We start from the raw sequence: 15,285 nt of genomic DNA, 5'->3' as shown, positions 1-15,285 counted from the left end.
CTGAGCCACCCAGGTGCCCCTGAAACATTTTATAATTACAGGAAAATGGAAAGAATAGTCCAGTGAGCACCTGTGTGCCCTTCACTTGTATTTGCCAGTTGACATTGGGCCACATTCCCTGTATCTGCCACTCTTCTCCATACACGCAAACACACACACTGTTTGTGCTAAACTATGTGCGTTCACATTGTAGATATTAAGTTACTTCACCTCGGGATACTTCAGCCGGCACCTCCTGCAAATAGAGTAAACTCCCGCATGGCGACGTTAACAATATCATTAGCTTCCCTGGGAAAATTAACAATATCCCATTATATCGTCCAATGTATTACGTCTCCGGCTTGTCCCCAAGATGTGTTTTATCATCATTTCTTCCTCCTGCATCCAGGATCCAGTTAAGGATCATATGTTAGAGATTGCATTTGCTTGTCATGTCGCTCTGGTCTCTCTCTCTCTCTCTCTCTCTCTCTTTTTAATTTGAGAGAGAGAGCGTGAGCAGGGGAGAGGGGCAGAGAGAGAGAGAGAGAGAGAATCTCAAGCAGGCTCCACACTCAGCGCGGAGCCCGACACAGGGCCCCATCCCATGACCCTGGTTTCAGGACCTGAGCCGAAATCGAGACTCAAGACGCTCAACCTACTGAGCCACCCAGACGCCCCCTCTCCTTTTTTTTTTTTTTTTTTTTTCCAATCACGTTGCAGTTGATCCATTCTTGTGTGTGCAGCTCTATGCATTTTCACATACATACACCACTGTGTAATTACCAGCCAGGTCCGTATATGTTATTGGTTCGATTATCACCCAAATGCGTTGCCCGTCTTTTTATTTCACAACACTGATTTTTTTTTTTTTTTTTTTTTTTTGACCTGATGAACCACCATTTGGGCTCGTTTGAGGAATCACGGTGAGATTCAGGTGACGTGCTTCTGGAAAGCTGTCACAGCAGCGATGTTGTGCCTTCCCAGTGTACCCCGTCAGGGTGCCCAAGTCCTTTTGGCCCAGTATTGGTGATGTTGACCTTGGCCACCTGATTTACACGGTGCCCAGTGGCGTTTCCCCTGCGAAGGTGCTTTTTTCCTCTGGTCATTAGTAAGTTCTCTGTGGGCCATACTTGGAGACCCTGTGTGCATCCAAATTTCTAAAACTCACAGTGGCCAAAGAAGGCACATCTGGAGGGCAGCTACCATGTGATGAGGCCCCCAGGTCACCAGTCGGAAGGCTCTGGCTCAGGATCCCAGAGGGGTCTTAAGCAAACGCCCTTCCGTCATCCTGTGGGGGGAGAGGGTTGGGGAGTTACCAGAGGAGGCCCCAGGGAGTTTGGATGAGTGCAGGTGTCTGCGATGGGACCCCAAAAGCGCACCTGTCTCCCTGCAGCTCCGGGATTGTGGAGGGCTTCGGGAGGTGGAGGTGACCGCCTGCCTGGTGTGGAAGGATTGGCCTCACCGAGTCCACCCCCACAGCCTCGTGGGGAAAGACTGCACCGACGGCGTCTGCAGGGTGAGGCTCCGGCCTCATGTCAGCCCCCGGCACAGGTACTTGACCCCTGACCCCGAACCCTGCACCTCAGGCACCAGAGAAATAGAGGGGCTGAAGATTGCCCAGGGAAACCTTAGCAAAAGGGGCCGCTTGGCCAGATTGTCCCCACTGCATTTCCTAGATGGGGAGACTGAGGCCAGGCCTGGGGGTGGTGGAGGGGCTTACCTAGGCCTGGCCCCCCTGCTGCACGCCCATTCACACACATTATATTTATCCCCATTTTGTAGAGGTGGAAACTGAGGCACGGAGAGGTCAAGGAGCCCAGATAGCTGATGGCAAAGCTGGGATTCGACTCCCGACCCCACTTAACTGCAAGGATCATTCCTTCTTTCCCTTTATCATTTACAATAAATAAAAATTAAAAGGTACAAAAAGATTCTACGGTGAAAAATAAACTTCCTCCCAGCTATCAGCGTCCTTCAGCTATCAGCGTCCCTTCCTAGAGGCGATTAAAACTATGCTACACGTGCTTTTTTTTTCCTCCCCTTCCAAGTAGTAGCAGACGTTTGTACCTCCTTTTCGTGTTCTAGTACATCTTGGAGATCACTCCTATAAGCATCTAGAGCCGCCCTATCCTTTTTCCTGGCTGCATAGAATTCTGATGTACAGACGTGCACAATTAATTAAGCAAGTCCCCTAGTAATGGGCACTTGGGACGGTTCCGGCCTCCTGTGGCCCAATTACTAACTGTGCTGTAATGCATGGCTTTACACATGTATCATTTCTTCTCTAGGATCAGTTCCTAGAAGTGAAATTGCTCGCTCTAAGTCCACACAGGTGTACTTTCAGTGATGGATACATTTACTGAAGGGCAGAGAAAAAAAAAAATCACACGGAAGCTCCACGTGAGCAGGGATATTGTCTCTTTGGTTCCCGGTTGTGTCCCCCAGTGCCCAGCACGGTGCCTGGCACCCAATAGGTGCTCAGGAAATACCTGTAGCATGAATGAATCCTGCCGTGTTGTCCTTGCTGGAGTGCCTTACGCTCCCACCCACCGTGGGCGACAGTGCTCGCTTCTTGACAGCTTTATCGAGAGCTTTATCAAACGTTTTGATCCTTGCTGTGTCGATGAGTTTTTTATACATTGGCATCGCGTCGGTTTTAATTTGTAGTGTTTTTTTTTTTTAATTTTTTTTTAACGTTTATTTATTTTTGAGACAGAGAGAGACAGAGCATGAACGGGGGAGGGGCAGAGAGAGAGGGAGACACAGAATCGGAAGCAGGCTCCAGGCTCTGAGCCATCAGCCCAGAGCCCGACGCGGGGCTCGAACTCACGGACCGCGAGATCGTGACCTGAGCCGAAGTCGGACGCTTAACCGACTGAGCCACCCAGGCGCCCCACTTTTTTTTTTTAATATTTATCTTTGAGAGAGCGCAAGCAGGGGAGGGGCAGAGAGAGGGGGACAGAGGATCTGAAGCGGGCTCTGCGCAGACAGGCTGACAGCAGCGAGCCCGATGTGGGGCTCGAACTCACGAGCTGCGAGATCATGACCCGAGCTGAAGTCGGATGCTCCACCAAGTGAGCCACCCGGGTGCCCCATAATTTGCAGCGTTCCCACTATAAATGGGGTTGGCCGGTGTTTTCCTATGGTAAAGACAGGTGCGTTTCCCGGTGCTCTCGAGAATCCCCAATGCTTTAAACCCTAGGGCCCTCCTGATGCTGGGCACCCTGAGACTCTGAGCCCCGAGGCAGCATCTGCCGGAGTCCCCCTCTGGGTTAGGTCTCTACCTGCCTATTCACGAGTACCTCCCTTCACCCATTCCTTCCCTCTCCCCGTTCAGCTTTAACAATCTGGGCATCCAGTGTGTGAGGAAGAAGGAGATTGAAGCCGCCATTGAGCGGAAGATTCAGCTGGGCATCGACCCCTACAATGGTGAGTCCCCGAAACTAGTCAGATTGTCTTCTCCTCCTGAACGCCTTGCCCTCTCTGCCACCCGGTCCCCTTACCTCACCTTCTCCGGTATCCGCTATCTCCCCAGCCCCCGGTCCCTACCCTCTCCACCATCTTCCCAGCGGAGTCTCCACCCCCCACCCTCAGCCTTCTCATATCTCTCCTACAGCTGGGTCCCTGAAGAACCATCAAGAGGTGGACATGAATGTCGTGAGGATTTGCTTCCAGGCCTCATATAGGGACCAGCAGGGACAGATGCGCCGGATGGACCCTGTGCTCTCCGAGCCCGTCTATGACAAGAGTGAGTCTGGGGTGTGCGTATTAGGATCGTTGTTGGCCACAGATACTGGAAAGCCCCACATTCGATGGCTTGAACAAACAAGCCAAGGGTGTTCTTTATTTTTATTTGTCTCGTTATCAAGTCTGTTGGTGCTGATTCGGCTGCTCGGCAATATTAGGGCCCTGGTTCAGCTCTGTGATGCCCTTGGTCATGAGCTGGCTGCCACGGCTCCAGATATGATGTCTGTGTTCAAGGCACGATGGGCAGTGTCACCCTGTACGGTGTGCAGGCCGTACACTGCCCAATTGCAGTGGTCAGCATTTATTAGGTAGCCTATGGAAACGAGGGCCCTTAGTATTGTAGAATGCACAACCTGAACCACTGTACTAGGCAGTTCTAGGAAAGAGGCAGCACGAGTAATAATGCTTTTTTCTTTTATACAGAAAACAGTAGATTCCCCAGAATCCCCCTGGTAGACTTCTGTTTATGTATCATTGGCCGTAATTTGGTCTCATCGCTGCCCCTGGTTGCAAGGGAGTCTGGGAAAGCAAGTGTTTAAGTTTTCCATCCTCTACAGAGGGATATAGGTATGGAAGAGGAGAATGGGAATGGCTGTTAGGTTTTAGCAGCCTACAGTGACTGCCACAAGCATCAAAATGAGGAGGGATTTTTTTTTTTTTAAGTTTATTTATTTTGAGACAGAGAGAGGGAGGGGCAGAGAGAGAATCCCAAACAGGCTCCATGCTGTCAGTGCAAAGCCCGGTTCGGGACTCGATTTCACAAACCGTGAGATCGCAACCTGAGCCAAAACCAAGAGTCAGCCGTTTAAGTGACTGATCCACCCAGGTGCCCCCAAATGGGAGGGATATTAATTCAGTCAAGGCTTTTGTGGGTGCAAGTGATAGAATTCCAACTCAAGGGGGCTGAAGAATCTGTTTGTTCCATTAATTAACAAGGTCCAGCACCTAAAGTGCTTCAGGTCTGGCTGAATCCAGGAGCTCAGCAGTACCATTAGGGATCTCTTTCCAACTCTAAGTTCTACTTCCTCCAATTTAGAGTCATTTTTGGCAGGGTCCTCCCGTGGTGGGGGCAAAATGACTGTATGCAGCCCTAGCCTCGTATCCTACCAGCTTGGAACCTCTCCCCTGTGCCCAAAGAGAGCTTCTCTTACCCAATGTTTTTGGTTGGATTCTCGGGGCTTGCTCTCATTGGCCTGGCTTTGGTCATGTGTTCCTCTCTGACCAGTCAGCCGCGGCCAGAGGGAGGCAGCGCTTTCATTGGCCAGGTTTGGGGCATGTGATCACTGCTGAGCTAGGGAGTGGCTTCAGCCCCCCAAGACAGGTGCACACTTGAATGAGATGGGGGTGGGGGCTGTTATCTTCAAGAAAAATTGAGGGGCTGTTAACAGATAGAGGGCCAGGACTGCTGCTAGACAGGCAAGACGAGGGTGTCCACTACAGATTTCAGACCATGAATCCTCCTCCCAGAATGGTCTCTGACCTCTGACCTGGCCGACTCTCCTCTGAGGTCTGACAGCCTCCCTTTCGGCTGGACACTCGCTGGGCCTCAGCCTGGAGGACTCGCGACTCTCCATCGACCCTTCCGTCTGAGCATCTTCTTCTTCTTCTCCCTGGACCACGGGTTCCAGGAGGATCAGGCCAGCTGGCTTCTCCGTTGCCATCTTGGCCTGGCCTAGGGTGGGCACCCACGGGGTACCTGCTAAGGGTTGGATGACCGAATTCTCATCTTTGCTTCCATCCCTCTTCCCTTCGCTCTGTCCCAGAGTCCACAAACACGTCAGAGCTGCGGATTTGCCGAATTAACAAGGAGAGCGGGCCGTGCACGGGGGGCGAGGAGCTCTATCTGCTGTGCGACAAGGTGCAGAAAGGTGAGGGACCTGAGACAGCGCCCCGGGGCGGCGTGGGGTCTGCTGGCTTTGCTGGGGTAGCCAGGGAGCTGGGAGGGTGATTGGGTGAGGAGGAGCTGGTCGACTGGGGCGGCGGAGTCGAAGGATCCAGAACTCTGGTTGGGGAGTCCGAGTGAAACAGCTGACTGGTCCGTTCGCTCACGGAGCCACTCGCTCGCTCATTCATGCTCAAAGATGGAGAGCCATGTGTGCTGGCTCAGGCCAGGCAGTGCCGGCCCCCAGGAGCTGCGGTGGGGACGGGGGGACTCTGATATTAACATCCTGGAGTTGCATAAATAAATGCTTTATGACGGCTGTGCTAGGGCTACAGGAAGAGGAAAATGGAGAGGGGGAGAAATATCTCCCCCACTTCATTCGTGTCTGTTCAAGTGTCCCTTTTTCTTTTTTTTTTTTTTTTTTTTCAACGTTTATTCATTTTTGGGACAGAGAGAGACAGAGCATGAACGGGGGAGGGGCAGAGAGAGAGGGAGACACAGAATCGGAAACAGGCTCCAGGCTCTGAGCCATCAGCCCAGAGCCTGATGCGGGGCTCGAACTCACGGACCGCGAGATCGTGACCTGGCTGAAGTCGGACGCCTAACCGACTGCGCCACCCAGGCGCCCCAAGTGTCCCTTTTTCAAAGAGAGGGTTTCATAAAAAACAGGTGCCCGCCGCATTGCCTGGCTGGGGAGAGCTTTCCCTCTTACCATATATGTCTTTTCTGTATCCTTTGCGTTTTCTGTCACGTGACTCTATTATACATCGCGTCACCCCCAACAGTAATAAAGAGCTAACGTTTATCTTGCCCTTTCTATATGCCAAGCTCTCTTACAAGCACTTTGGTTTTTGTTTTAGATTTTTTTTTTAATGTTCATTTATTTATTTATTTATTTTTTAATTTTTTTTTTTTCAACGTTTATTTATTTTTGGGACAGAGAGAGACAGAGCATGAACGGGGGAGGGGCAGAGAGAGAGGGAGACACAGAATCAGAAACGGTCTCCAGGCTCTGAGCCATCAGCCCAGAGCCTGACGCGGGGCTCGAACTCACAGACCGCGAGATCGTGACCTGGCTGAAGTCGGACGCTTAACCGACTGCGCCACCCAGGCGCCCCAATGTTTATTTATTTTTGAGAGGAAGACAGAGTGCAAGCCGGGGAGGTGCAGAGAAAGGGAGGAGACACAGAATCTGAAGCAGGCTCCAGGCTCGGAGCTGTCAGCACAGAGCCCAACGTGGGGCTCGAACCCACGAACTTATGAGATCATAACCTGAGTTGAAGTCGGATGCTTAACTGACTGAGCCACCCAGGCACCCGTCTTACAAGCATTTTGTATGTATCACTCATTAGATCATCTAATTGCCTAACAGTTCTAGGAGGTAGATCCAATCATTATCTCTCTTTTATAGACAGGAAACTAAGGCACAGAAAGGTTAAGTAACTTGCACAAGGTCACACAGCTAGGCGGGTAGAGACCGGATTTGAATGCAGGTGGTCTGTGCCCCTAATCATTGTTCTGGGAGGAAACAGAAAAAAGACAGAGAAAGAGAGTTGAAAAAAAATTCAGGAAGATGGTGACAAAGTAGTGTTTGGAGAAAAACAATTCTGAGAAAGGAGATAGGGAAGAATGGCTGGAAGGCTTGTGGGCACAATTTTACTCAGTGGGGTCAGGGAAGACCACTCTTAGGGTATGTTGTGGGAGCCATGAGGGATCTGTGTGACTCTCTGGGGAAGAGCGATTCAGCAGAGGAAACAGCAAGTGCAAAGGCCCTGGGGTGGTAGCAGGTCCCGGTGTTGGAGGAACAGCAAGGCCATTGGGGCAGGTGGGGAGCAGAGTGGGAGAGCCTGTCACAGCTTCAGGGATCCTTCTCAATCCTTTCTCAGGCTGTGTGATTACATAGTTAACATCTGTCTCCCCATTGGGGTGTATAGGGTAGGACCTTAGGGCTGTCTTGGTGAGCAGCTGTGTCCCCAGAACTACCCAGTCCAGGGTCAAGCACACATGATGTTCTCAGGAAAAAAAAAAAAAATTGTACTTTTTTTTGTTTTTTGCCACAAGTTTCACTCTTTAAAATTAAAAATTGTTTCAATGTTTATTTATTTTTGAGAGAGAGCACGCATGCAGGTGAGGGAGGGGCAGGGAGAGAGGGGACAGAGGATCTCAAGCCGACTCCATGCTGATAACAGGGAGCCTAATGTGGGACTCGAACTCACGAACCACGAGATCATGACCTGGGCCGAAGTCAGACACTCAACCAACTGGGCCACCTGGCTGCCCCTTACTCTTTAAAAAAAAATTTTTTTTAACTGTTTTAAAGTAGACAATTCAATGGCACTTAATACAGTCATCATAGGGTGCCACCACCACTATCTAGTTCCAGAACATTTTCATGGTCTATTATATAAGCAGTCACTCTGTATTCTTCCCTCCCCTAAGCCCTGGCCACCACTAATCAGTGTCTGTTGGTAGATTTCTCTCTTCTGGACGTTTCACATAAATGGAATCATACGACACATGGCCTTTCATGTCTGGCTTCTTTCGCTTAATGTTTGCAGGATTCATCTATGTGGTAGTATGGTGCTTCATTCCTTTTTATGACTGAATATACCACTGCACAGATATATAATTTGTTTATTCATTTATAAGTTGGCGGACATTTGGGTTGGCTATTCTTGTTTTTTAATTTAAAAATTTTTTAGTTTGTAAACACTTGAGTTTTTGGGTTTGTTTTTTTTTTTTTTTTTTGTAAACCTAGATATCTTACTTTTTTTGTCTTTTCTTTTTCCTTTTTTTTTTTTTTAGAGAGAGGGAGCGTGAGAGCATATGCATAAGTGGGGGAGGGGCACAGGGGGAAAGAATTTGAGGCAGGCTCCATGCTGGTTGTGGAGCCCTGATGCAGGTCTTGATCCCACAACCCGGGGATGATGACCTGAGCTGAAATCAAAAGTTGGATGCTCAACTGACTGAGCCACCCAGGAGCCCCTGTTTTTTATTTTTTTAACTTAAAAAAAATTTTTTTTAACGTTTATTTATTTTTGAGACAGGGAGAGACAGCATGAACGGGGGAGGGTCAGAGAGAGAGGGAGACACAGAATCCGAAACAGGCTCCAGGCTCTGAGCCATCAGCCCAGAGCCTGACGCGGGGCTCGAACTCACGGACCGCGAGATCATGACCTGAGCCGAAGTCGGACGCTTAACCGACTGAGCCACCCAGGCTCCCCTTTTTTAACTTTTTTAAAGAGAGAGAGAGAGAAAGCATGAGCAGGGGAGGGGAGGAGAGAGAGAATCCCAAGCGGGCTCTGCAATGCAGAGTCTGGTGTAGGGCTCGATCCCACCACCCTGAGTAGAAATCAAGAGTCAGACACTTAACTGACTGAGCCACCCAGGTTCCCCCCACCTTTTGGTTATTACAAGTGTCGCTATGACCAATCGAACATTTATGTATAAGTTTTTGTGCCCAGGAATGGGAGGTTCTTAATTTTTTTTTTTTAAGTTTATGTATTATTGAGAGACAGAGAGAGACAGCGTGAGCATAGGAGGGGCAGAGAGAGGAGGAGACAGACACAGAATCTGAAGCAAGCTCCAGGCTCTGAGCTGTTAGCACAGAGCCTGACGCGGCTCGAACCCCCAAACCTGATCATGACCTGAGCCGAAGTCGGACACTCAACTGGCTGAGCCCCCCAGGTGCCCCCCCCCCCCCAGGAATGGGAGGTTCTTATAGAATTTTAAGTGAATGAGCAAATGGTGATTGAGTGGCTCTCTGTGCTGGGCCCTTGTGCTAGGCAGTGTTGGGACATAGCAGTGACAGAGACAGCCCCGGGCTCTGCTCTCGCAGGGCTCCCAGTTCAGTGGGGGGGATAAGGAAATAAAGACAAATTCCAAAGGTGAGTTATGCTGACGGAAGAAGACAAAGCACCAAGACTGAACAACAAGAAGACCAGACATGGTCTGGGCACCATGGAAGGCTTCCCAGAGGAGGTGATATTTGAGCCAAGATCTGAGGAATGCCAAGGAGATTGTTAGGGGCCTGGGATTGGGGACCAAGAGCAGGGAAACTGTTCCAGGTGTGTGCAAATAACTAGAGGCAGATGTGAGTCCTGATCCATCGTTCACTCACTGGCCAGTCTTGGGTTGGTGACTTCACCACCCTGAGTCTCCGTTTCCTCATCCCTAAAAGAGCTGGTGTTGGGATGTTACGGGATCTCAAGTACCCAAGAACTACACTACAAAGAGTTAGCGTTAATGAGAATTTCTGAGTGCCAGGCCTGAAGCTAGTACCTTGTATAATGCTAATAAAAGTAATCATACTCGGGGCCCCTGGGGGGCTCAGTCGGTCACACGTCCGACTCCGGCTCAGGCTCAGGTCATGATCTCGAGTTTCATGAGTTGGGGCTCTGTGCTGACAGCTCAGAGGCTGGAGCCTGCTTCGGATTGTGTCTCCCTCTCTCTCTGCCCACTCCCTGCTCGTGCTCTCTCTCTCTCTCTCTCTCTCTCTCTCCCTCCCTCTCTCAAAAATAAACATTAAAAAAAATTAAAGTGGCTGTGTAGGAGAGTTGGCACAGTAGATCTGAGACTATTATCCTTTGAAAGGCCTACTTCAAGGGCTGACCCTTGGCTGGCTTTTGGAATCTTGGGTGTCGAGAGGGCTCCCACCATTCCCTGACTGATGGGAGTGGCTCACTGTGTTTAAACTGTTTGCATGGGCAATGTGCTTTGTGCTGAACACCTGCTTTGCTTCTGGGAGTCTGGAATTTTGGTATGTGCCAGGCAGACGGTGCCTATGGAACCAGCCCGCAGTAAAAACCCCCGGGGTGCCAAGGTCTCCAGCGAGCTTCCCTGAGAGACCGCATTTCACACGTGTTGTCACAGTTTGTTACTGGGGCGGGGGGGGGGGGGGGGACTCAGCATGTTCTCTGCGACTCCACTGGGAGAGGACTCTTGGAAGCTTGTGACTGGTTTCCTCTGGACTTTACTCCAGGCAAAATCTTTTCCCTTTACTGAGGATGCTCATTACCTTCTTGCTGTAATAAATCTCAGCCATGAGTATGAGTATATGCTGAGTCCCGTGGGTCCCCTTAGTGAATCATTGAATCTGACAGTGGTCTGGGGGACTTCTGACACCATGGGGATATTAATTCTACCTGCCGCTCAGGTTGCTAAAAGGATTAAATGAGATAATATACATAAAAAATATTTAAGATACTTAGTGACTAGCACACGAGTAGGTGCTCAACAGGTTAGCTGCCACGATGATTAGTTTTATTCTTAAGACTATCAATATCGGGGGCACCTGGCTGGTTCGGTTGGTAGAGCGTGTGACTCTCGATCTTGGGGTCGTGAGTTCAAGCCCCACATGGGGCGTGGAACTCATTAAAAAAAAAAAAATCAGCTGGAATTGCAAAAACTTAAAAAAATACTTGAAAAACATCAACATTGATTTGGGGGGGGGCTGAACGTGTTGGGGGCCCAGTGGGCCAGTGTCCTGGCTCAGCTGATGTCCCCACTTTCCCGCCAGAGGATATATCGGTGGTGTTCAGCAGGGCCTCCTGGGAAGGCCGGGCAGACTTCTCCCAGGCCGATGTGCACCGCCAGATCGCCATTGTGTTCAAGACACCGCCCTATGAGGACCTGGAAATCGCTGAGCCTGTGACCGTGAACGTCTTCCTGCAGCGGCTCACCGATGGGGTCTGCAGTGAGCCTCTGCCCTTCACGTACCTGCCTCGGGACCATGGTAACCACAGAAATCCAGGGTGACCCACTGCCCAGAGACCAGGTCTTTGGCCTAGAGGGGACAGGGGAAGAGGCAGAAGTAAAATGCAGGTTCATGACTGCACAGACTGGGGTCCACTACTTAACTGGTTTTGTGAACTTGGCCTCTCTCAACCTCAGCCTCCTATGTAAAATGGAAATAATGCTACCTGTCTGATGGCATTTGGGGAGTATTTATTTGTCCCCTCAGCACGTCGGCTCATGCCTGGCCCTGTACTGGCTGGTGCTGGGGACACAGCAGTGAGCAAGATAGCCTCAGCTTTGCCCTTGTAAGTGTCATAGTCCTTTAGTGGAGATGGAATTGCTCGGGGGACTCAGGTCACTCCGAGGGGGCATCTGACCCAAGCCTGGGGATCAGGGAAGCCTTCCTGGAGAAGGGGATGGCTGAGGACGTGAGGATGTCTAAGCCATTCTTGAGGGAAGCGGTGGGAGGTGGGAAATAGTGTCAAGCAGCTGGAGTCGCAAGTGCAAAGGTCCTGAGGCAGGATTGTGCCTGGCGTGTTCCAGGAACGACCAAGAGGCCGGCGTGGCTAGAAGTGCATTTGGGTTTTTCATTCTGATTAAGATGTGGACATCTATTTGCATTAGTTGGCCAAAAACTAGAGCAAGTCAAGGACTTCCTAAACGGTCTCTGTAATTAACGCTTGATTATAATTATTGATGGATTCCCTTGCCCCTGGTGTCTCCTGAACAGACAGCTACGGAGTGGACAAGAAGCGGAAACGGGGGATGCCGGACGTCCTTGGGGAGCTGAACAGCTCCGGTGTGTCCCTTATGCCCCTTTCCACACCCATCTCCAGGTTCCTGGGAGGGGATGGCTAAGTCCTAGGCTGGGGAGGCGGGGCTGTGAGGGTCCAGGGCTCCTCATCTCCACCTTCCCTTAGACCCCCATGGCATCGAGAGCAAACGGCGGAGGAAAAAGCCGGCCTTCCTGGATCACTTCCTGCCCAACCACGGCTCAGGTGGGTCACGGCACGGGTGGGTCCCTGCCCTCTGAAGCAGGGTGAGGGTGCTTCTGGCCTCTTCAGCGCCCCCCCCCCCCGTCCCCCCACCTCCCACAAGGCCAGTAACTCACCACTTAGGCAGCAGCCTGAAGTAGAAAGAATAAGATTTCTGGACACAGTCTGGAGGCTCTGATCTCAGCTGGGCCATTGACTCGCTGGGTGAGCATGGCCAAGTTGGTCAGAGCTTCAGGGCCTCCTCTGAAGCGTTTCACCATAGGCCTACCTCACGGGCCTTTTAGATTTTAATGTACCTTTTAACGTTTATTTATTGATGTTGGGAGAGTGAGAGCGAGTGGGGGAGAGGCGGAAAGAGAGAGAGAGACTCCCAAGCAGGCTCCGCGCTCAGCGCACGGCTCGACAGAGAGGCAGACGGGGGGGTCTTACCCGAGGTCACCCACCTGGTCTGTGATGGGGCGGGGAGCTGTACGTGGCCATCTGTGTAGGTTGGTGGTGAAGCGCTGTGTGAAGGAGGTAGCCGGGAGTGGATGGCAGGCAGGTGGGGGTGGGTGTCAGGGCCAGCCAACTCTCACTGAGAGCCTCTCTAACCCAGCCACCCTCTGGCCTGTTCGACCCCTGCCTTCATCTAAACTCACACGCCAGCTTCCACTTCCCATGAGCCGCAGCCCCATCTGGCTGCCATCAGAAGCCTCCCCACCCACTGACCGCCAGCTGGAAGAACGCCGCCCACCCCCCCACCCCCCCAGTACCCCAGCCACCCAGCTCCCAGCCAGAGTCAGCTGAACCTGGACCCAGCCAGCCCCACCCTGGAGGTTTCAAGTGTCACCTGTTATTCCCTCTACCCACTGCCCCTGGTAACCAGTGCCTCCAGAGCTCCGCCCATAGCAACCACCAATCCCAGCCTCTCCTCATTAGCCACCTGCCATTCATCTGCCGCCTCCATCACCCCAGTTTCCCAGTGCCTAAAGTCCCCGTCTCTCATCCTTGGGGCAAAGCTGCTCTGGCCTGATAGTATAATGGTTAGGAGCATGGCCTCATGGGATCAGACGGAGTTTGAATTCTGAGGCCCGAATTTAGCCACAGTGAGACTTCCCTGTGACTCCTTGGGACCCCATCTGTCAGACGGAAACTCTACCTCTTAAGGTCCCTTTTAGAATTTAGTGAGGTCATGTCCCACAGCACAGTGGCTGGCACAGAGTTCATGCTCAGATCTTAGGAACTTGCCAGAGATCGGGAATGCCACCTGCATTTGTTATGATCATGTTTAGCTGCGTTCACAGCAAACCCCAAATTAACAGGGGCTTTGACAAGGTAGAACTTTATGTCTTCTCTCAGATAATCAGCGATAGACAGTCCTGGGATGGTTTGGAGGCTGTATGATCATCAGAGACCCAAGCAAGCTCCAGCCATTTTCACCTCACAGTTTCTATCTCATGGTCCAATGTGGCTGCCCCAGCTCCAGCCATCATGCCCACATTCCAGCGAGGAAAACTTAGTCACATAACCACATTAAGCTGTAAGCGAGGCTGGGAAATAGAGTCCCGGTAGTCCTGGGTCTCTTTCTGAGATAAGTGTAATATACCTTTGCTGGTGAGGTTTGTCTGGTTGCAAAGAGAGACTCTCCTATGATGGCACATAATTTTACCTTCCAATTTGGGGACTGGTGACTCCTCATTTGGGTCTCCCATGTGCAGGGATTTCTCTTCGGGTTGTGTCTATAATGGGGGGGTGGGGGGTGGAGGGGCTTTAGAGCCTCTTCGGCTTTCTTATTTTTTGGAAAAACTACCCTAGCACTGCAGGAACATTGTTTGAACCCTGGGTCTACAACTCGCCAGCTACGTGTGAGTGAATTATGTTGCCTCAGTTTGCTTATTAAGTGAGAATGGTGATAGTCCCTACTCCAAGGGTCTCCTTGGGATTAACGGAGGCCACAGTAATAACGCATTTAGCACTATCGGGGCATTCGAGTTAGAACCGGGCCAGAAGTTGACCCTGAAGCCTGCCCTGCTTCCTTCGGTCTTTTCATCCCTGCAGGCCCGTTCCTCCCGCCGTCAGCCCTGCTGCCGGATACAGACTTCTTCCCTGGCCCCGTGTCCCTACCCGGCCTGGAGCCCCCAGGGGGGCCGGACCTCCTGGACGACAGCTTTGCCTACGATGACGCCACAGCCCCCACACTCTTCACCATGCTGGACATGTTGCCCCCGGCGCCGCCACTCGCCAGCGCTGTCACGGGCAACGGGGCTGCAGGGCCCACTGTTGGGGAGCCTTCCGGCCCCGAGCCAATGACACTGGACTCATACCAGGCCCCAGGCCCCGGGGACGGGGGCACCGCCAGCCTTGTGGGCAGCAACATGTTCCCCAACCAGTACCGCGAGGTCGGATTTGGGGGAGGGCTCCTGTCCCCGGGGCCCGAGGCCACGTAGCCCCGAGGTGCTGGAGGAGAGAGGCGCTGGGCGGGGAGGGAAATAGGTAGAAGGAGCCCTGAAAACCCAACCAGGATGTCCAGCACCTCCATCCCCTTGGGCCACCCTTGGTCAGTCTTCCGACCTCCTCATCCTTCTGAATGGGACATGTTCAACGCTGGTCAGAAGCTCCGTAGCACCGGTTTCCCCTGAGCCCATTTTACAAATGAGAAAACCGAGTCCGGAGAGGAAAAGGGGCTTGGCTCCCATGCACCAGCTTGTAAAGCTGCCTCAACCCCCACAAGAGGGGGGCACCTTCTCCAGGCGGATTCTGGAGTGTACATATGGGAGAAGGGTGCAGATCCTCAGCTCTCCTTCCCCAAGCCTGAAGGTGGGGGATACAGGTTGTTTGTTTTGAGTCTTCCCAATAAAGATGAGTTTTTGAGCCTCGGGAGTCTGGTCTCTCCTCCGCTTGGGAAACACCCCGGGCCCTCACGCACAAACCCTCCGGGAAGTCCTTGGCTCCGCCTCTCACGCCTCC

The 15,285-nt window shown here is 51.8% G+C and overlaps 1 protein-coding gene across 3 annotated transcripts in view; it reads left to right on the top strand.

The window, feature by feature from the left end:
* Positions 1–15,191, top strand: part of RELB (RELB proto-oncogene, NF-kB subunit) — a 30,404-nt gene extending 15,213 nt beyond the window's left edge. For all 3 annotated transcript variants that reach the window (XM_045441978.1, XM_045441977.1, XM_045441976.1), the window contains 8 exons: positions 1,373–1,530; positions 3,317–3,408; positions 3,596–3,727; positions 5,490–5,594; positions 11,127–11,342; positions 12,075–12,143; positions 12,265–12,342; positions 14,377–15,191. In XM_045441978.1, coding sequence (XP_045297934.1) covers positions 1,373–1,530; positions 3,317–3,408; positions 3,596–3,727; positions 5,490–5,594; positions 11,127–11,342; positions 12,075–12,143; positions 12,265–12,342; positions 14,377–14,765 — 1,239 coding nt within the window. In that variant the 3' untranslated portion in view covers positions 14,766–15,191. The remainder of the gene's footprint in view (positions 1–1,372; positions 1,531–3,316; positions 3,409–3,595; positions 3,728–5,489; positions 5,595–11,126; positions 11,343–12,074; positions 12,144–12,264; positions 12,343–14,376) is intronic.
* The last annotated feature ends 94 nt before the right edge of the window (positions 15,192–15,285 follow it).

This window comes from Leopardus geoffroyi, chromosome E2, assembly GCF_018350155.1.
Source record: "Leopardus geoffroyi isolate Oge1 chromosome E2, O.geoffroyi_Oge1_pat1.0, whole genome shotgun sequence".
Classification (NCBI taxonomy): Eukaryota; Metazoa; Chordata; class Mammalia; order Carnivora; family Felidae; genus Leopardus; species Leopardus geoffroyi.
Note: the sequence above shows the minus strand (reverse complement) of the source record. Positions and strands in the feature narration are given on the sequence as shown.